Below are 22787 nucleotides of genomic sequence, written 5' to 3' on the forward strand. Positions count from 1 at the left end.
TGCTTTAATTAGAGCAGCTATTAGGAAGACTGAGGAAATGAAAGAAATGCATTAGGTTGCATTAGCCTTATTTGTGCATTGATGGTCCTCTAATTAAATCAGTCTTTTCTTTTCCCAGGGATCAATGAGCAAGGACTCTACAGAATTGTTGGCGTCAACTCCAGAGTCCAGAAGTTGCTGAGTGTTTTGATGGGTGAGTGCCATAGCCGCTGGCTCTGAGCAAAAGTGGCTGGTAGGCTTGTTTTGGAAAAGTATTGGGCTGATGGGGAGGATATGAAAGGAGAGGAAGAACCCAGCCTTCGTGGATGAAGTATTTATTGATTGGAAATCAGGGCCTAGAGGGAGGTAAGCAAAAAAAAAAAAATTAAAGAGTGGTGTCAGGTTCCTGTCCCACCCTGGCTCTCCCCTTGATATCTGGAGAGGGCTTTGGCTATGAATATCTCTGGTTATTCCCAGCTGGCCTTGCCATAACTTCTGTTACAGACTTGGAAAAACATGCCAGAGCTTGGATTCCTTTTTCTCTCCCACATTAGAGCCTGGGGACATAGACTAGGAGCTACCACACCCTTACTAGTGGAAGACAGCTGCCTTTGGCCTCTTGCCTTATCACGTGGGGATCTATCCGTATCCCATATGGCCTCTCCCTACTTTGCTGTTTTTTTTTTTTTAATAACCCTTACCTTCTGCCTTGCAACCAATATTGGTTCCAAGGCAGAAGAGTGTTAAGGGCTAGGCATTGGGGGTTAAGTGACTTACCCAGGGTCACACAGCTGGGAAGTGTCTGAGGCCAGATTTAAATCCAGGACCCCCGTCTCTGGGCCTGACTCTCAATCCACTGAGCCAGCCAGCCGCCCTCTCTACTTTGTCTTGAAGACTCCTGCTGTCTGTGAAGTGGGTCAGGGATTTATTGATTGCACAGTCTGGTGCCTCAGCAAGAGGATCAACCCATGAATTAATCAGCAAGCATTTATTAAGTTCCTGCAAAATGCCAAGACTCTGCTCAATGCTTGGGGATAGAAAGATAAAATGAATCAGACCCTGTCCTCAAGGAACTTTGCTTTTATCTTAGGAAACAATAGGTTTTCATAGAAGTAGATACAAAATATATACAAAGTATACAGGAGGCAATTTCTTTGTGTTTACTTGTTTTTGTTTTTTTAAAATAAAACCCTTACCTTCCATCTAGAATCAATGCTATGTATTGGTTCCAAGGCAGAAGAGTGGTAAGGGCTGGGCATTAGGGATTAAGTGACTTGACCAGGGTCACACAGCCAGGAAGTATCTGAGGCCAGATTTGAGCACAAGAGCTCCCTTCTCTAGGCCTGGCTTTCACTCCACTGAGCTTCCTAGCTGCTTTTTATAGAAAAACCCGGCCATCCCTTAGCTAGTGCAAATCTACCACATAACTCCAAAGCCAAGTTTGCTTCCATAGATAATCTGACCCCATCTCCTTAGCCCACAAATTCATATCCCTTCTCTGTAGTATAGACAGCAGAATTCAACCTACTCTTCCTTCTTCCCTCCTCCTCCGCCCCGTATGGAAAGCGGATAGCAAAACAAAACCTTCATCCCACTCCACATGTTCAGTATTCAAATCAGAACCCCATGAGCTAACAGGCCAAATGTGCTTAGGCTGCAGATTTCCTGTATTTTTAGACATGAATGCAGCCAGCACCAGCGAATAACATAGATTTAAATGGCAAACGGATCAGATTTCCGAGATTGGTGACTGCGATATCGTCACTACAAGCACTTTGGCAGCACAACACTTTTATAGATGGGGCTGCTACTTGTGGTCCCAGCTTGGTGTTCTAGGCAGGGGCACCACTCGTGCCAGAATTACCCCCTTTAATGAAAACAAATTCATTGGAGATCAGGATTTCCCATTGCCTGTATTTCTCTTGTTGGGGGCAAATGTACCTCTTTAGTACCCCACATCCCCACCTAGTCTATTTCCCTGTTTTAAAAGCAAAGTTTTGGAGTAATTTTAATTTTTAGTATCACTGCCCTTTCCCACTGTTTTATCCCTTATCCTCCCAGAAAGCTATCCTTTATAACTAAGAAAAAGAAAAAGAAATGACTTCAGCAAAACTAACTAGCATATTGAAAAAGCCAGGCATCTGTAGCTTTCTCCTCTTCTTCAAAGGAATGGGAGGAGGTGCTTCCCTGATTCCCTTTGGGGCTAAGATTAGTTATAATTTCGGAGCATTAAGTTCGATTTGTTTTGTTGATGGTGTACTTCAATTAACTTTCTTGTCTTTGGGTATATTGTCTTCACATTTACACATCAATTCATATAAGTCTTCCCATGCATCCTTGCATTACGTTTTTCTCCCTCTACAGATCAGTAATATTTCATTATATTGATATACCATAACTTGTTCAGTCATTCTTCAATCGATGGACATCTACCTTGTTTCCAGCTCCTTGCTCTTTAAAAAAAAAAAGTGCTATTATAAGTAGTTTGGTATGAATCAGCCTAACTTTTTTTTTTTAACCCTTACCTTCTGTCATTACCAAGTATCAGCTCCAAGTAAGAAAAATGGTATGATTTAGACAATTGTGCTTAAGCAACTTGTCCAGAGTCACACAGGTAGCAAAGATTTGAGCCCAGAACCTCCTGTCTCCAAACCTAGATCTGTATCCACTAAGCTTTCTACCTTCTCCCTAGATGAGGCCTTTAAAAAAAAAAATCATGGGGCAGCTAGGTCACTTCGTAGATTGAGTGTTAGGCACAGAGGCGAGAGATCTTGGGTTTAAATCTGGCTTCAGACACTTCCTAGCTGTGTGACCCTGGGCAACTCACTTAACCCCAGTTGCCTAGCCCTTAACATTCTTCTGCTTTTGAACCAATGCACAGTATTGATTTTAAGAAAGAAAGTAAGGGTTAAAAAAAATCATTAGCCTTGTAGAATATGCCTTGCCATGGGATCATCCCTGAGTCAGATGATGTGGAGACATGAGTTGCTTTCATCAGGAATTTACACATTCTTTACCAATAGTTCATTACTGTGCTTACCTTTCTACAACCCCTCCAAGACTGGCTAGATGAGACCCATCTTCTGTTATCTTTGCCTGTTTGCTGGGTGTGAGGTGGAACCTCAGAATTGCTTTGATTTCATCTCTATTATTGATTTAGAGCATTCTTTCCTGTGGTTGTTAGTAGCTTGCAATTTTTCTTTACAGATGTTTTTGTTTATATCCTTCCAACCCTTATTTACTAGGGAATTAGTATTTGGTCTTACAAATTTCATACTGTAGTCAGCCATTTTAAAAGTCCCATTTTCTTCCATACAAAATCTTTTTCTGCCATCAGTACTTAAGTGAAGTTGATATTTAAACCAGAACCATTCATTCTTCTTAGGGTTCTTTTTGAAATTTCAATATTTGTTTCAAAATTTCAAAAATTTGAAATTTCAGTGGAAAATTTAATATTTCAAATTGTAGATATGGAAATTTTAGTGGTGGCAGATATTTACGCCTTAGGTGAGACTCTTCTGCAAGAGTGACAATTATTTGAGGATATGTAGCATTTTAGGCATGTTCATCACATATTTTAATCACTTAAGTTATTGGACATAACAGAGGAACAGGTGTGAAGGAACCTGGTTTCTATCACTGATACTCTGCTTGACTCTTGAACCAGCCATTTGTATACTATCATCCTCAGGATGATTAATGTAATAACCTGTTTCTGTGAATTGTTGTAAAAAATAAGCAATTACCAGCTGGAAAGCCCCTAGTGAACCCAGTGTGTGAATATCAAACAACAGAACATCGTGAGGACAGCTGTGTCAAGCTGACAGCTAAGCTCCCACATCTGCCAGGTCTCTTTCTCATTTTCTTTAGCTCTAGGCAGCATATCCCAGATCATAATCCCAGGTGAGGATTAACCAAAAGTCACTTGGGTCATCAGAGTCCCAAGAGATGGATCTTTCATCTTGTCCCACAAATAGGGAATCTAAGGTTCTTACTGCCCTGGTCTCACCTTGACTTACAGGGGGAGAACCTCCAGAATGGAGGGAAGTGCTTTCTTTTTCTCCATTCTTATTATTGATTTAGGCGCTGGAACTAGAAAGGAACCTCAGAGATCATCTGGTCCAAGTCCTCTTAACCTTTTTTGTGTTTGACAGTCTGATGAAGCCCTTATCAGAATACTTTTTTGTTGCCTACAATTCATAATTGAAATTTCAATAAATGAACAATATGAAAATATTTTTGCATGATTTTATTTATATATATATCAGATAAAATTGCTTGCTAACACCAGGAAGGGGAAGGGAGATAAGTTCAATTATATAGCTTATGAAAAATGTGTGGAAATTTGTTATTACATGTATGTAATTGGTAAAAAATGTTTAATATAAATTTTTAAAGAAATAAAATAAGAAAACGAAAAAAAGAAATTTTGATGAGAGATTAGAGAAAATAAATTGTAGTCTTTTTTCCCATCTACATCCATGGACCCCCCTAACATCTTTGTGGGTTCAGACATTCTTGATCTAGTCTAGACAACTCCCTTGTTTTACAGATGGGAAATTAAGATCCAGAAAGGTTAATAATAATAGATAATAAGCCTAACGCAGCATCCATCCGTATCCTGTCTGCTGAGGTAAGTTGATGTGCCTGTTATCCTATAGGTAGTAAGCAGCAGGAACTGGATAAGAACTCGGGTCCTTTATTCTTTCCATTGTACCATACTTCCTTCTGAGTGCCATCCAGTTTTGATCATGTGGCCCTATTTCATGAGAGATAATTTAATATGGCTCATTCTCTTCAGGAAGCTTTCTGTTCACATGCTGTTCTAGGACATTTTGACATTCTAAGGTTCATGATGCTGCCTGAGAATTTTGATTAAGAACACACTTGGATTCACTCTCTAGTAATCTCAAGAGAGTTATCACTGTGTTACTGTTATTATTATCATAATGGGTTTTAATTAAGCAAGAACCACTAGTTTCTTTGCCTTACCCACATATTTGTAGATATTGGTTGGTAGATGATCACAAAGGCCAAATGGTATGAGAATGTTTCCTTACTAAATATTGGAACTCCTTAGGAGATTCTGGTAGAGCTTCTAGTAAATACAATTGTGGTCTTTTAATATACTAGTGTCAAACCAAAAAATGACCTTTGATCTCGTTTCCTTAGCAACAGAGGTCAATGGTCTTTAGAGACTATAAAGGAAGGAGAAAGACTTAAAAATTCCTAGAAGCAGACACTCTCTTGGGGGCAGTTTTAAAACTTGATCCATAGATGGAGAGGAAAATGACCTAGCCAACATTCAATTTAGAAAATGTGTTTTGTAAACCAGCTGTTATCCTGTCCATGTGTGTGAATGTGCCTAGACAGCACATCTAAAATGCAGTGTATACAACTTAGACCAGTGTTTTCTTTCTTTTACCATTGATTAAACCAAAGTTAATGCTGTGAAGAAGAACACATGGAAGGTATTAGAGGGAATCAGGAAATGCAATGCTTTATAAACACTAACATATTAGCAGGCCTTCTTTTACCCCATTTCTTTTTGATCAAACTATGTGTCTCAGAGAACATAGGACCCAGCCACCCTATGGGTCTATGCTTTTTTTATTCTTTGCCTTGTATTTCCCACCCTTTCCCAAGAAACAGAATCAGGGAGTGAACATGTTGAAGACCTTTTGACTTGGGGTCAGGCGATCCAGGTTCTGATCCAGCTTCAGCAGAGACAAATGGCGCTTAATATTCCTGAATCTCAGTTTCTTTGTCTATAAAATAGGATAATAACACACCATCTTCTTCACAGATTGCATTTAGGAAAAGGACTGATCCTCTAAGAGCTCAAAATCATCTGGTCCATCCTTGTTTGAGGTCCTGGACTAGGTCTAATTAGTTACCTGACTTCTCTATTGAGATGGTCCATTGACATCATTATATGCCCCAGAATAAGCTTATGCTCTTTCCCCTAAAATGGACTTATTCCCCTTCTTGTTTCCTTTTTTCATAACCATGAGGCAGCCTTTGACTCTCTGCTTTCCCTCACTTCACATATTCGGTCAGCAAATATGTCCTGTTGACTTCATTTGTCCTGTCTTGAAAAAGCCCGTCCTCGTCATTGCCACTGCTACCACCCTCATTAGAACAGTTTGGTTTGTTTTTTATTTCTATTTATTTATTTATTTAGATCCTTACTTGTTGTTATCACCCTTGTTAGAACCTACTTGGTTTATTCATTCATTCACTGATTCATTATGTATTTATTTTAGCCCTACTTATTGCTATCACCCTCATTAGAACCTGTTTGGCTTATTTTTTAATTTTATTTTAACCTTACCTCTTGTCTTAGAATAGAAACAAAATATCAATTCCAAGGCAGAAGAGAGGTAAGGGCTAGGCAATGGAGGTAAAGTGATTTGCCCAGGATCACACAGGTAGGAAGTGTCTGAGATCAGCTTTGAACCCAGGACCTCCTGTCTCTACCCACTGAGCCACCTAGCTGCCCCTTGTATGGTTTATTAGAATGGTTCCAGACAGATTATAACAATTGAGGGAAGAAGCATCTAGGTAATACAGTGATTAGAGCCCTTGGAGTCAGGAAGACCTGAGTTTAAATCAAACATGGACCAGCTTCATGACCTTGGGCAAATCACTTAATTTCTTTTTGCTTCAGCCATTTCATCTGTAGAATGGGGGTAATACTAACCTTGGCCTCTCAGAGTAATCATGAGGATCAAATCAGAAAATAATTGTAAATTATATTTTATAAATTATATATATATATATAAATTCATCATTGTGCCTAGCACAATAGTGGGCATTATGTAAATGTATATGATTTAAGTGTTGACAATCTTCCAAGCATGGTTTTAAGTAAGGAAGATACAACAAAAAGCAAAAATAGAACCTGATGTCAAAGAGCTTATATCTGATGGGAGAGACAGCATGTAAACATCCGTGTTCAGACAAGAGATATACAGGATAAATGAGAGATGATCTCGGAGGAAAGGCACTAGCAATAAAGGGGAATGTGTAGGAAAGTCTTTTTTTTATAGAAAGTGGGACCTTAGCTGAGATTTAGAAGAAACTAAGAAGTAGAAGCGAGAAAGGAGAGCGTTCTAGCTACGCTTGGGGGATATCCATTGAAAAGGTATGGATTTAGGGCAGCTAGGTGGCAGAGTGGATAGAGAACGGAACCTGGAGATGGGAGGTCCTGGCTTCTTTCTAGCTGTGGGATCCAGAAAGAGTCATTTAAACTCAGTTGTCTAGCCCTTACTGCTCTTATACCTTGGAATCAGGACTTATTGCCCATTCTAAGACAGAAGGTAAAGGTTTTAAAAAAAAGACAAGGCATGGATTTGGGAGATGTAGTCTAATGAGGGATGAAGAGCAAGGAGATGAGTGTCACTGGATTATACAGTATATGTCAAGGAGTAAGGTGTAAAACAGGAAAGTTTTTAAGGGCAGTGTACAAAATAGCTATATATATATATATATGTGTGTATATATATATATATATATATATATATATATATATATATATATAGTTAGACTCCATGTAAAGAAAAACTAAGCATCAGACCTACCCAAAACCAGAATGGGCTTACCTCAGAAGGTAATGTGTTTCTCTCAGAGTCTACTTTAGTTTTCTAGAAATGATTCCTATTTGGATACACATTGTACTAAATTTCTGAACCCCCTTCCAATTCTGAAATTTTAATGCCATGATGAAGGAAAAAGGTGGTGGGAAAAAGGAAGAGGACTCTAAAAGTAAGCATTTATTGTCCAGCATAAGCAGAGAGCCATGGGAGATGCTGGGCATACAAAGAAAAGGTGAAAAACAATCGCTGATCTCAAGGAGCTTATGTTTTCTAGGGAGAGAAGCAAAGTGCCTCCTGGCCATTCTACAGACTGGGTAAACAGACCTTAAATTAACAGTGAAAAGTGGACCATGCTTTATTGCTGATGGAGGTCTCTGCTTCAAGCTCCTCCCCACTCTAGTCTGTGCTCCCAAAGTGATCCATATAGGTCTGACCATGATACCCCCTCTATTTAGGGTTAGGGTTTGTTTTGTTTTTTTCCCCCCTGAACTCCAGTAACTCTATTTACTGAACTCCAGTGACTCCCTGTAACTAATTCCCTATCATTTTTTAGATCAAATCAAAAACCCCTCAAATCTCTTCCCAAACTGGCTCCCAATGTTCTTAAAAACATTTTTGTTAACTCTTTCTGTCAGACTATCCAAGATAAAAAAAAAAAAGTGGTTTAAGCTAGGTAATTAGAATTAAGTGATTTGCCCAGGTCACAAAGCTAGGAAGTATCTGTGGATTGATTTGAACCCAGGCCCTCCCATTTCTAGGCTTGATGCTCTATTCGCTGTGCCACCTAACTTTCTTGTCTTCTTTCATCAAATCCCCCTGCTTGTATTCTACAATTTAGACACTGAACTCTGCTTTTCCTTTCACATTACTTCATCTCCTAAATACTCTTTTTTTTAAACTCTTACCTTCTGTCTTAGAATTAATACTAAGTATCAGTCATATAAGCAGTAAGGGTTAGGCAAAGGGGATTAAGTGACTGACCCAGGATCACACAGTCTCTGATGTTTGATTTGAACCTAGGACCTCTCATCTCCTGGCCAAACTCTCCATCCACTGAGCCTACTAGCTGCCCCTAATGTCAGGTCTTTTCTAGACTGGCTTTCTTTTCCCCCAGTGATGAATGTTACCATCGAGTCATGAGAAAGTGACAAGATTGGAAGAAAGGCTTTTTAAAGTCTAAAGAAAGTAAAAAGGTCTCCCCCTTACTACTGAAGGCACAGCCTATTCAGCTCCTCCTTAGAGGCTTCAAAATGTCGAGGGAGCCAGGCATGCAAGTCTGGGGCTTCAGCACAGAGGTGCAGAAATTGGCAGCCCTTTCTGAAAAGAAGGTAGCTCAGGAGGCCCACATTTGGGGCATATTGGAAATGGGATGCATTTAAATGCATGTGCTTAAACCCTGAAGGAGCCCTGCCTCATCACTGCTATAAAAAGCCTTTTCGCTGGACTGTTATTTGAGTCTTGACTGTGATGTTACACTATATCCCTATGGTTGCAAGCCCTTTTTAAAGTGGATACTAATTGTTACTTTGCTAAATGTGGTTCAATGAATAGCTCTCCACTCCAGAACTTACCAACTGGTTCTGTTTATCGTTGTTTGCTCTTCTTGAGTTGAAGCTAGTTTTGTTCCTCGGAGAAATGTACAGTAAAATTTGTCTCGCGTCCAAGAACTGGGCTGCGCAGCTCGGGGTAAGGAAGGGGGCGGGTGGAATATGTAGTATGAAGGAAAATCACGTGCTGAACTAAGCCCTTTGGCAATAAATAAATAAAGATGAAATTGTAAGACGCTGTTGGAGTGGGAGATGGCCAAGGAGACAATTTGTGGATGCTGCAGAGGAATGCCGGCTTTGAAAATGCTGAGGACCTCACCCACCGTGCCATCTTCAGATTTTGCAGCAAGGAAAAGAAAGGGTCCTTGTTCTTCCACTGTTTTATTAACCTCTTGGGCTGTGTTTTCCTATGGCCCTCTATCTGGTTATGTGTCTTAGGCAAAAGTTGAGTCCCAGATATATTTTGTTCTTGGAGAACAAAGAAAGTTTTATGAAATAGGTCTCCCCCTGCTTGTTTTTCCTGCTCAGGAAGAAGAAATGAATGGAAACACACACACACACACACACACACATTTATTGACCATTTACTATGTGCCAAGCACTGAGGAGGCCATCTCTGCTTGTGAAAAGCTCACGCTCTTCACTGGGGAAGACAACTCGTAAGAGGAAGTACAGATAAAGGAGCAGCTAGGTGGCTCAGTGGATAGAGAGCCAGACCTGGAGATGGAGGGTTCAAATCTGACCTCAGACATTTCCTGGCTGTGTGACCTTGGGCAAGTCTTTTAACCACAATTACCTAGCCTTTAATACTCTTCTGCCTTGGAACCAGTAGTTAGTATGGATTCTAAGACAGATTGAAAAGTTTTTTTAAAAAGTAAATGGAAAGGCCCTGAATCCCTGAATGTGTGACCAGCTTCTGGGGTGAATAGCAAGGACCGAGGGCCCTCGCCAGTAGATCAAATGAGAAGATAAAATGTAGATTCTGTCTGGCCTTGAAGACTCTTCAAAAATTGTTTTCTGTGCTTTTTTTTAGACTAAGCACACATAGCTCTCTGTCACAGCCTCTGAATTTCAGCTGAACTAGACTGTTTGGGTTTCCCATAGACCTGAGTGCATCTTTTGCCTATGTGTCTGCAGGTTGACCCACAGTGTGGGATGTTGTCTCTTTCACCCTCAGCCTTGTAGAATCCCTTTTAGTTTCCTTCTAGGTTCTATCCTCTCCAGGACCCCTTTCATTATATACCTTAGTTATTAGTGTTCTCCCCCTCCCTTGACAATCTCATTGTGTTTACTCTCAATATTTTCTACCTACTTCTCTGTCTTTTGTCCTTCCCCCATTGCTGCCAGTAAAATGTAAACACCTTTAAGCCAAAAAAAACAAAAAAAAAAGAAACCACCACCTTTCATTTTGGGGCAGCTGGGTGGCTCAGTGGATGGAGAGCCAGGCTCAGAGACAGAAGGTCCTGGGTTCAAGTCTGGCCTCAGACACTTCCAAGCTGTGTGACCCTGGGCAAGTCACTTAACCCCCATTGCCTAGCCCTTATCACTCTTCTGCCTTCCAACAAATTCATAGTGTTGATTCTAAGATGGAAGGTAAGGGTTTAAAAAAAAAGAAATCTTTCATTTTTGTCTTTATAACCTCAACATTTTTTCCCCAACCAATAAGCTATTTTAATTTTGTTCAGTCATGTCAGTTGTATCCAACTCCTTAGAACCTCATTTTGGAGTATAACCCCATCATTTTGCACAGGTGCTGGTGCATAATAGGCACTCAACAAATATTTGTTTAATTCAATGGAGCAGTTGTTACCATTGAGTGTGGGGATTGGAGGTGGTCAGAGAGGCTTGCTGGTGCCATCGGTAAAAATCCACTAAGTCCATGACTTGCCCTTGTAGGTCAAGCTCTCCTTAAGCCATTTGAGAGAAATTGTTCTTCCTTACCTAGATTAGATCTAGTCATTTCTCTTCATTCCCCACTGAACTAGAAGTTTGGCAAGTTTTTTCATACAAAGGAAAAAGAATTATGCCAGAGAATCAGGACCTGAATCTGAATCTTGTCTCTGGACTAGTTATTTAATCTCTGGGTCTCAGCTCCCTTTTCTGTAAAATGAAGAGATTGGGCCAAAAGTACCTCAAGGGCCCCTCTAGCTCTGTATCATAGAATTCTACAACTCTATCTGGGCAGCACAGTGGAAGGGATGCCAACCCTGGAGTCCCAAAGATTCATCTTCCTGAATGGTAGTCTAGCTCCAGACATGTACTGGGCAAATTACTTAACAACCCTGTATGCCTCAGTTTTTTTCATTGCACTAAAAAACTAGAGAAGGAAATGGCAAACCATTCCATTATCTGTGCCAGGAAAACACCAAATGGACCACAGAGAGTCAGACATGACTGAAAATGACTGAACAAACACAGAAATTGTTTGGAAAGGTTCAAATGGACAGTTATGAAAGGTTCAAGGATGGATAACAACAACAGTTCTGCCTACTTCTGACTTTCCTTTTGATCATGTTCACCCCGACACCTTAATTCCTTAAACTTCCTTGGATCCCTATCACCTCCAGTGAATTAATAGAAAACTTCTCTTGACATTCAAAGCCCTTTATAACAGGTTCCTCTTCTTCCTTCCTCTTCACAGTTTTTGGACCCGTTATTCATTCTCGTGCCCTCTTCAATGCAGTAACATTGACCTCCTTGCTTTTTATCTAAATCACTCTGTCTCTTCATTCCATACGTGCATTTTTATTTCTTCAAGCTTGGAATGTTCTCTCTTTCATTTCTGCCTCTTGACTTTTCTCACTTCCTTCCAGTTCCAGCTAAAATTTTGCCTTCTTTCCTGATCTGGTTTTTACTAGTGCCTCTCCACTGAGATTATCTCCAATTTATCCTGTCCATAGTTGTTTGCAAGTTGTCTCTCCCATTAGATGGTGAACTCCATGAGGGCATTGGCAGTCTTTTGCCTTTTCTTGTATCCCCAATACTTGGAACAGTGCCTGGCATGGAGTAGGTGCTTAAGAAATGCATTTTGACCTATCTAACTTCTTGCAAGGGGCAGCTTGGTGGCTCAGTGCATAGAAAGCTAGCTCTGGGGAAGGGTGGTCCAGAGTTCAAATTTGGCCAATATGATGTCATCCTTACATATGAAATTGTTCAAAACATTTCCCTATTAGCTTTATTGCAAAAGAAAACACTCCTAAAAACTCAAAAGAAAAATAAAGTGGGAAATTTTTTTCAATCTGCACTGAATTTATCAGTTCTCTCTCTGAAGGTAAATAACATTTTTTCATCATGGTACTTTTATAAATGTCTTGATCAGTGTAGCTCAGTCTTTGTTACAATATGACTGTTACTTTGTACAGTAATTTCCCCAAACTTTGCTGCACTTAAATCTAATTCAAGGGTAATGTCTTTGGTCTTCTTCAAACATTTATTAAGTCTTATCTGTTCAGGATCCTTTGCTTGGCCCCTGAGAAAGATATCACAGTTAGGTAATGTATTATCTGATCCCTGGCCACAATAAACTTACAATCTAGTAAGAAGATCAGATTTTTTTTCTGTTTTTCTTCTTCTCTTGTATTGCATGGCTATGTGTCATGACACATGCAATTGGAATTGAGATTCCCTCAAAAGGCAACAAATTTCTACTGCGTTTAAGGATGAAGCAGGCTGCCCCATATTCCAGAAATAGAATTATTTAAGAGAAGGAAGGAAATACATTTATTCAATGTCTGCTATGTGTTGGACCCTGTGCTAAGCTCTTCGCATTTTATCTTATTTGATGATGACAACCAACCCTGGAATAGAGGTGCTATAATTATCCCTATTTTATTTTTGAGGAAATTGAGGCGAGCAGAAATTCAGTCACTTGCCCAAGATCACACAACTATTGAGTATCTGAGGCTGGATTTGAAATTAAGGTCTCCCTGAATTCTAGGCCCAGCACTCTACCTACCTACTCCACTTAGATACCTAGAAAATGCAAAAAAAAAAAAGATTTCATTCAAGACATGCATCAGTGGTAGGAAAGAAGATTGTCAGGATAAATGGCTATGGCTGACAGACAGCCTGCATAGTCTATTGGTACCCTAATGATATTAGCAATATGTTTGAAAAAGGGCCTCCATGTAGTATGGACCCTGTGTTGGACTTACGGGATGCAACATGGACAGAAGTCACCCGGGATGGGTTGCATTCTGAATCACTGGCGGGAACTCCCAGATTGATAAGACCTTGTATCCTTTGAGTATTTGAGAAATGAGATAAGCTACAAACACAGATAATCCACAGTATTACATGATAAGTATATTAAACTGTTACATGAGAACTGTTAGAGGGCATAAATAGCCAGCCATTCTTTGTGTCAGACCAAGAGATATAGTCAGCTATGAGGGCTTAAAAGAAAATAAATACAACCTCTAAAAGCAATATAAAAATAAGTTGAAAGTAGTAAGCTCGAGGTCTGTTATAGACAGGTTCAACTAATGGCATTCTCAAGAGGCAAGAACATGGTTTTATTTTACTTTAATCATTTTTTCCTCTTTTTTTTTAGATCCCAAAACAGCTTCTGAAACAGAAGTGGATATCTGTGCAGAGTGGGAAATAAAGACTATTACTAGTGCACTGAAGACTTATTTAAGGTGAGTCTTTCCAATCCCTCTTGCTTCTCTTGTGCATGTAGGAAAAAAAAAAAGATTTTCTTTTGGAAAAAAAGAAAGAAGAAAGCTGTTGAAAATCTGGAAATAGTTCTTGATGAATGCAATTAATTTCTCTGGTCAGACCAGTAACATTAAATGCTTATGGACAGGGACTGACTTATTTTTATCCTTCTGTCTCCATAGCTCAACATAGTGTCCTGCATATGGTAGGCCCTTAATTGATGTTTGTTGCATGGTAACACAGACCTTAGGAGTCAAGTCAGTAAACATTTATCAAGTACCTTCTATGTGCTAAGCACTGCAAAGCATGCAAAGAAAGACAAAAAACAGACTCTGATCTCCTGGCATTCATAATCTAATGAGGGTAGATGACATGCAACCCAGCTATGTAGAAACAAGGTATACCAGATAAATTGGAGATAAACTCAGAGGGAAAACACTAAGATTAAGAAAGACTCATAGTAGTTTCTTACAGAAAGTGAGACTTGAAAGAGGCCAAGGGAATTGAGACAAGGAGAAAAAGAATTCCAGGCAGAGGGTAAGCCAATGAAAAAGACTGCAGGAGGGAGATTCAAGGAACAGCATAGCAGAGTTATGAGATTAAAGAGTATGGGTTGGAAGGTAAAGTAAGGTACGAGGAGATTAGAATTGGAGACAGGGTCCTGAGTATGAAAGAACTGATAGGGTCTTAGGTGGCTGTTAGTTTCTATCTCCTCATTTTAAAGGTGAACAAACTGAAGCCCAGAATAATGAAGCCCCTTACCCTTCTAACAGCTAATAATAGTCTGACATGGGATTTGAATTCAGGATCTTCCTCAGTCTTCATTTCTGTATATCTCATTATCCCCACCTGGTTCTAATTTCCCTGAAGGCAGGGAATGTATTGTCTGTATTTTTTGTAACAACATGCCACCTCAGAAACTGATAATTTCAGAGATAGAAGAGACCTCACCAGCTATCTATACCTCTAGGAAGCCTTCTCCAACCCCTCTGAATTCCAGTGCCTTCTCTTGGGTAATTATTTCCTATTAAATTTATATGTAGCTTATTTTGTATATATTTGTTTGCATGTTGTCTCCCTCCATTAGATAGTAAGCTCCTTGAGGGCAGGGTCTATCTTTTTGCCTCTTTTGTATCTTTAGAGCTTAGCATATGGCATATAAATAAGAAGCATCCCCCAGAGAGAATATTACATAATCAAAATGAGGAAGAGCAAATCATCATCTGATGGAGAGGTTAACAAAAAAGACTTGATAGTGTTCAAAACTGAGACAGTAATAACTAATATTTATCGAGTACTTTAAGGTTTTCCAAATACTTTTACATGTATTGTATAAAACATATAATACAGTGATTAGTACAGTTCCTGGGACATTTGGGTGGTTAATGTTTCATTGATTTATTGATTAGCATATTGGTCAACTTGATCTTTACAATAACTCTTTGAGGTAGGTACTATTATTATCATCCCCATTTGACAGAGAAGGAAACTGATACTGAGAGAATTTTTTTTAAAAAATATTAAAACCCTTACCTTCCGTCTTGGAGTCAATACTGTGTATTGGCTCCAAGGCAGAAGAGTGGTAAGGGCTAGGCAATGGGGGTCAAGTGACTTGCCCAGGGTCACACAGCTAGGAAGTGGCTGAAGCCAGATTTGAACCTAGGACCTCCCGTCTCTAGGCCTGGTTCTCAATCCACTGAGCTATCCAGCTGCCCCCGATACTGAGAGAATTTAAGTGATTTGCTCAGTCACAAAGCTTTGGAAGTATTATAAGCTGGTTGTAACTTAGTAACTTCATAAAATCAAAAGTAGTAGTAGTAGTAGTAGTAAAGAGAGGAAAAAGTAGAAGAGAAGTAGAGAGTTACTTAACCTTTCTAATCTTCAGCAGCCTTTATGAGCCTCTAGCTACAACTCACCAAGGGTCCACTCTGCCCCTCCATGTATGCCAAAGACCCGAACATGCTCCTGGTCTGAATTTATAAGTTTTTTTTCTCTACTCACTAACTCTCACAGGTCATATCTAAGGAACCAATCATAGTTTCTTAATTTGCCTGGGCTGCTCAGGGGGGCAGTGCCTATGGAATCAGTTTCCTATATCATTGGTTCTTTGGTTCTTCAACTTCCTTTTTCTGAGGCTAGTCTATACTTGAATTTACTCAGTGCTATTTGACCTTCAGGTTACTGAGAGATGATATAAAAAAAACAACACTGGGGAGAGAGAAATTCACTTCCCACAGTATCCAATGCTAGATTTAAACTTGGCTCTTCCTGAGTCTGCTCACTGCATCCTTTAGCCACCTGAAATAGCATAGATTCTTTGCAGAAACATAAAAATATACAATTAGTCTTGGAATTGAAAACTGGGCTTAAGACCCAGGCTTAACATTTATCAAACTGTATTGCCTTGGGAAAGTCACCTGAGCTATTTGTAAGATGAGATTGTAATATTGGTACTCTCCACAGGGTTGTCATGAGAAAGATTATTTGTAAATCTTTTGCTTATACATATGTATGAGACATTACTACTGTTATCATCATCATTATTTTTTAAATCAATATCTTACAAATTAGAATTAATACTGTGTATTGGTTCCAAGACAAAAGCAGTAAGAGCTAGGCAGTGGGAAGTTAAGTGACTTGTTCAGGGTTACAGAAGTGTCCGAAATCAGATCTGAACCCAGGACCTCATGTCTTTAGGCCTGACTTTAAATCCACAAAAGCCACCTAGCTGCTCCCTACTTCTCTTATTATTATTTTAAACTAGAAAATACCTAAAAACTGCCTCCTTTTTCATATTCCCCATTGACTTTTCCCTGATTCGTGGGAAGATACCAGTCTTTATTTAAATGGAGATAGTGAAAAATGTTAACCTAATTGTCCTCTTGGACTATTATTCTGGTAAATTATTGGCCTTCACAGGAAAGCACTTGATTTGTGCTAGAATTCTGTCTCCCTCCCCCTTCCCTCCCTCCCTTCCTTTCTCCTTCCTTCCATCCTTCCTTCCCTCCCCTATATTCTGTCTTAGAATCAATACTGTATACTGGTTCTAAGGTAGAAGAGCAGTAAGAGCTAGGCAATGGAACTTAAGTTATTTGCTCAGAATCACACAGCTAGGAAGTATCTGATATCATATTTGAACTCAGAAACTTTTGTCTCTAGTCCAGATTCTCAATTCATTGAACCACCCAGCTGTCTCCTTACCTCTTTACTTTTGATGAAAAATTAAATTGGAAAAATTAAGCTGAAAAAATGAAAATTGGTATTAGTTCACTTCAAGAAAAGAGAAACAGGGGAGAGGATGAATCCTAGACGAATATCGGGATTTTTCTGGTCAGAGAATGTTGCTTAGTTTCTGTTGCTTTCCTGGGCTGTTTTTGCTTGAGAAAAAGCATGTTATAGATGAAACATCTCAGTTGCTGTTAGGTAGTTAATAATTCCTTTATGATGAAATTCATCTTTTTGGTCTTTTTGTGTTCTAGAATGCTCCCTGGGCCACTTATGATGTACCAGTTCCAAAGGAGTTTCATCAAAGCAGCAAGTAAGTTTGATTTTGGTCAATATTGAGGAGCTAGAGAATTTCTTTGAATTTGAAAGAAAAGATCCTGTTCAGGATTGCATTATCCATTCCCTTGTGCTGTGCCAACATAGATTCTAGGAAGCATGTGGTACACAGACTCCAACTGTAGATGCTGTTGCAGGAGAAGAAAAATGAAGCTTTGATTGCTAATTCTAGTTACTAAAGTTCTAATGCCTTGGATTTTTCCAGCCAAAGCAGCACTTTACAGAATGAGCCAGACACTGCACAGTACACAGTTTGAGCCTGGGATGCTTTTCCATAAATATGACTCCCGTTATATAACTTCATAGGTCTCTTTCCATCAGATCTTCCATTCACAGCTTATGATCATTCTTTGGCTGTCCCATCCAGAGCCCTAGCGTCATGTTACTGGTATAAAAAGTACATGGGGATTAGCTGCAAGCCATTCCTTAGTATGCTGGAATCTGGCCGTGCAGAGCGAGTGGTATGCCTGTAAAGGAGCCTTAAGATACTATATCAGATGCAAGTCTAACCTGAATTGTCAACAGAGTTACTATATCAACAGCGTGTATAGCTCTCTGGTTTTAAATTCATCGATTTTTATACCTTCTGCCAGCTTTGGGGGGAGGGGCATCCTCTTTCCTACATAGAAGGGTTACCATTGACAATTGTTATTTCATTGCTTCATTATTTTGAGGCAGCATAAAATAGTAGATACTGGGCCAAATCTGGAATCAGGAAGACCCGAGTTTATTTTCTCCCCCAGATGCTTAGGGGCTGTGTGACCACGTGCAGGTTGTTTAACCTTTTGGCTGAGTTTCAGAAAACATTCCTCCACCATAGTTAATCAATGCATAATTTAATGTATGCTGGGTGCTGTGTTTAAAAATAAAAACAGACCGTGCCCTCAAGGAGGAGCTTATGTTATATCTGCTTCTTGTCTCCCCTTTTACATTGTTTTTTGTTTTTAAATTATTTTTTAACATTCTTTAAAACATTTTTTTTGATTACAATTTTCTTTCACCCTTCATTCTTTCTCTTCTCCATTAAGAGTACTAGAGGTCACTTGATAGCACAATGAATGGAGAGGCAGATCTCCATTTGAGAGGATTCTGGTTCAAATTTGGCCTCAGACACTTCTTAACTGTGTGATCCTGAGTCAAGTCACTTTACCCTAAATACTAAGTCCTTGCCATTCTTCTGTTTCAGAATTGATCCCAAGACAAAAGGTCGAGACTTTAAAAAGAGAGATGTCAAGCCCTATAATATCTATTATACATGTGTAGTCATGTAAAACATATTTCTGTGTTAACTCCTCTAGTTCAGGGACTGCCTTTGGACACTTTTTGTCTCACAGTCTGGCATGTACTCAACAGATGCTTATTGGCTGGCTGATGGACTGGAGGTTATCAATAGGTTGTAATCTCTGAGACTGAGATGAGTTCCTACACAAATGAAATAGCATTTCTTGATTTGGATCCGTGTTCATCCTATTTCTTCATGGAACAGATCTCTGTTGCATTTGTTGCAAGAGAATCATGAAGAAAATTTTGGAGTTCTCATTCCCAATGACTGTTCCCTGAGAGAAAAAAAAAAAGAAACAAGTAGATAGGAAGAAATGAATTAGAAATGAAAATGGGATTGCAGAGGACCTTTCTCAAAGGAATTTCTGGTGACCATTCAGTCATTGATTCTAACAGCCCTATAAATAGCCCTGTAGTCAGTGTATTGTGAATTCCAGTGCCCTGTTTATTAGGAATAGTTCAGTCTTTGGTAGCACCTTAGAGTTTAAAAAGTACTTTCCATGAAACCCAGTGAGGAAGGAAGTATGAGCAATTTGATTCCTATTTTACAAATTAAGAAACAGAGAAGTTATGTGATTTTTTCCCCTAGGGCAGCAGTTCTCAACCTCTCAATTTGTAGCAATGAGAATACATAATGCATATCAGGTATTTACATTCTGAATCATAACTGCAGCAAAATTATAGTTTTGAAGTAGCCACCAAAATAATTGTTTGGCTTGGGGTCACTGCAACATGAGGAACTGTATTGCGGGGTCACAGCATTAGAAAGGTTGAGAACCACTGCCCTAGGGTCACTCTGGCCTGAAATTCATATCCCTCCTGACTAAGTCCAGAATTCTTCCTACCATATAACTCTGCCTGTCCTTCATAGAGAATAGGCTCATGACCAAGTATGAAAAGATGGCCGAACAGGGATTAAAACCAAACTTGGAGGATGGATCTGAATTCCTGATTCTTGTTGCCTTGGTTATACCAAGCTGTTTGCTGTATGTGCTTTGAAGATAATCGAATACTTCCTCCATCTTTGCTGAGGTTGTGTTGAAGTGATACTTTGATATGTGATACCTTTGCCATGCTCACACTAGTTTGTTTCCCACTCATCCCAGTGCAGAAAGTTCTTTGCTTCCTTAACAATAAAGAGCCACTTTAGAGAACTCTAGTTATCCCTGGTTTCTCCCCTACAGCAGTGGGGATGGTTGACCACTGATTTTTGCTTCATTATCTTTTCATCATCCTGATTTGAGTTTACATTTATCATGCTACATCATGGGACCTGCCTGGGCTACAAGAGAATCATAAAGACAATTTCTAGAATTTCCTAACCTAGAACTATCCTTACGGCAGCGAGTTGGCTCAGCAGAGAGTACTGGGCCTGCAGCCAGAAAGATTCCTCTTCCTGAATTCCAAGTACTACCTCTATGACTCTAGGCAAGTCACTTAACCCTGTTTTCCTCCATTTCCTCATCTTAAAAATGAGCTGGAGAAGGCAATGGCCAATCACTTCAGTATCTTTGCCAAAAGAATCAATCAAATGATTGAACTAGAACAATGTGGTTCCCCTTCTCTCCTCCGATCCTCTCACCTTCCTGAAACAGATTATTATTACTACATCCATGGATTAGTAGTTCTTTTTCTTTTATAAACCTTTACCTTTTGTCTTGGAATTGATACTAAGGATTGGTTCCTAAGCAGGAGAGTGGTAAGGGTTAGGCAATTGGGGTTAAGTGACTCGCACAGGGTCACACAGCTAGGAAGCATCTGAGACCAGATTTTAACCCAGGACCTGCCCTCTCCAAGCCTGGCACTCTCCACTGTGCCACCTAGCTGCCCCACATTAAATATTTTGATAACCTTTGTTAGCCTCCCAACTTCAAGCCATTTCCAGTATATACTCTATTCAGTTTTCAGTTTGATCTTTTCTAATACTCATGTTCTAAAGTCCAAGTTGTTCTCAAGCCCATGCTCGAAAGTCCAAGTTGTTCTAAAGCCCATGTTCTAAAGTCCAAGTTGTTCTCAAGCCCCTGTTCTAAAGTCCAGGTTGTTCTAAAGCCCATGTTCTAAAGTCCAAGTTGTTCTAAAGCCCATGTTCTAAAGTCCAGGTTGTTCTAAAGCCCATGTTCTAAAGTCCAGGTTGTTCTAAAGTCCAAGTTGTTCTAAAGCCCCTGTTCTAAAGTCCAGGTTGTTCTAAAGCCCATGTTCTAAAGTCCAAGTTGTTCTAAAGTCCAGGTTGTTCTAAAGCCCCTGTTCTAAAGTCCAAGTTGTTCTAAAGCCCATGTTCTAAAGTCCAGGTTGTTCTAAAGCCCATGTTCTAAAGTCCAGGTTGTTCTAAAGTCCAAGTTGTTCTCAAGCCCCTGTTCTAAAGTCCAGGTTGTTCTAAAGCCCATGTTCTAAAGTCCAAGTTGTTCTAAAGCCCATGTTCTAAAGTCCAGGTTGTTCTAAAGCCCATGTTCTTTTTTTTTTTTTTCCCTGTGGTCAAATTTATTCACCCTCTCTTATATCTATCACAATTATATCTTCCACCATTTTAATCACTACAGTTTAAGACCTCAACCATTTTAAATCTTACACCAGTCAGTTCCAAGTTTTATTGGCCCTACCTCCATACCATTGTTTTAATCCATTCTCATTTCTTGTCCTCTAGAATGTCTGAGCAGTGGTCTCTGAACCCTCTAGTCCTAAAAATATTTTAGCATACACTTCCAATATATGAATGCAACCATTGGTTCTGTCTCTGGAAAGGAGAAATGAATGCTAGGGATGAAATCCTGCTTGCCAAAGCCAATATTCATTGTGTAACTGGCATCTAACCAAGACTGGGGCATTTTGTATACTACTATATCTGATGTGACTATGAATTGATGGAGAGAATATTGAGTGTGATGTAATGCTGTATATGTTAATGATTAAGAGACAATGAGTTGGGGCCCAAGTTTCCTTGGAAAGAGACACATTTGGTTCTAGGGAGTCTTTGGGAGAGATAAATGAAGAGAAGCTGTAGACATGTAGGAGAAATTGTCACCTTCACCTGGTTTTCCTAGAGACTACTAGGATTGAACTCCTTAGTTTGGACTGTCTCTCTCTCTCTCTCTCTCTCTCTCTCTCTCTCTCTCTCTCTCTCTCTGCCTAAAGCCCATGTTCTAAAGTCCAGGTTGTTCTAAAGTCCAAGTTGTTCTAAAGCCCCTGTTCTAAAGTCCAGGTTGTTCTAAAGCCCATGTTCTAAAGTCCAAGTTGTTCTAAAGTCCAGGTTGTTCTAAAGCCCATGTTCTTTCTTGTTTTTTTTTAAAAACCCTTACCTTCCATCTTGGAGTCAATACTGTGTATTGGCTCCAAGGCAGAAGAGTGGTAAGGGCTAGGCAATGGGGGTCAAGTGACTTGCCCAGGGTCACACAGCTAGGAAGTGGCTGAGGCTGGATTTGAACCTAGGACCTCCCGTCTCTAGGCCTGGTTCTCAATCCACTGAGCTACCCAGCTGCCCCCCTAAAGCCCATGTTCTGAAGTCCAGGTTGTTCTAAAGTCCAAGTTGTTCTAAAGCCCCTGTTCTAAAATCCAGGTTGTTCTAAAGCCCATGTTCTAAAGTCCAAGTTGTTCTAAAGTTCAAGTTGTTCTAAAGCCCCTGTTCTAAAGTCCAGGTTGTTCTAAAGCCCATGTTCTAAAGTCCAGGTTGTTCTAAAGCCCATGTTCTAAAGTCCAGGTTGTTCTAAAGTCCAAGTTGTTCTAAAGCCCCTGTTCTAAAGTCTAGGTTGTTCTAAAGCCCATGTTCTAAAGTCCAGGTTGTTCTAAAGCCCATGTTCTAAAGTCTAGGTTGTTCTAAAGCCCATGTTCTAAAGTCCAAGTTGTTCTAAAGCCCATGTTCTAAAGTCTAGGTTGTTCTAAAGCCCATGTTCTAAAGTCCAGGTTGTTCTAAAGCCCATGTTCTAAAGTCCAGGTTGTTCTAAAGCCCATGTTCTAAAGTCCAGGTTGTTCTAAAGCCCATGTTCTAAAGTCCAGGTTGTTCTAAAGCCCATGTTCTAAAGTCTAGGTTGTTCTAAAGCCCATGTTCTAAAGTCCAGGTTGTTCTAAAGCCCATGTTCTAAAGTCCAGGTTGTTCTAAAGCCCATGTTCTAAAGTCCAGGTTGTTCTAAAGCCCATGTTCTAAAGTCCAGGTTGTTCTAAAGCCCATGTT

The 22787-nt window shown here is 39.7% G+C and overlaps 1 protein-coding gene across 4 annotated transcripts in view; it reads left to right on the forward strand.

Annotated features, from left to right (window-relative positions):
* ARHGAP26 (Rho GTPase activating protein 26) overlaps window positions 1-22787 on the forward strand; it is a 577883-nt gene that overhangs the window by 356272 nt on the left and 198824 nt on the right. For all 4 annotated transcript variants that reach the window (XM_007473811.3, XM_007473809.3, XM_003339558.4 and 1 more), the window contains exons 14-16: window positions 119-193; window positions 13677-13764; window positions 17263-17321. In XM_007473811.3, the coding sequence (XP_007473873.1) occupies window positions 119-193; window positions 13677-13764; window positions 17263-17321 (222 nt within the window). The remainder of the gene's footprint in view (window positions 1-118; window positions 194-13676; window positions 13765-17262; window positions 17322-22787) is intronic.

This window comes from Monodelphis domestica, chromosome 1 (genome assembly GCF_027887165.1).
Source record: "Monodelphis domestica isolate mMonDom1 chromosome 1, mMonDom1.pri, whole genome shotgun sequence".
In the NCBI taxonomy this organism is placed as follows: Eukaryota; Metazoa; Chordata; class Mammalia; order Didelphimorphia; family Didelphidae; genus Monodelphis; species Monodelphis domestica.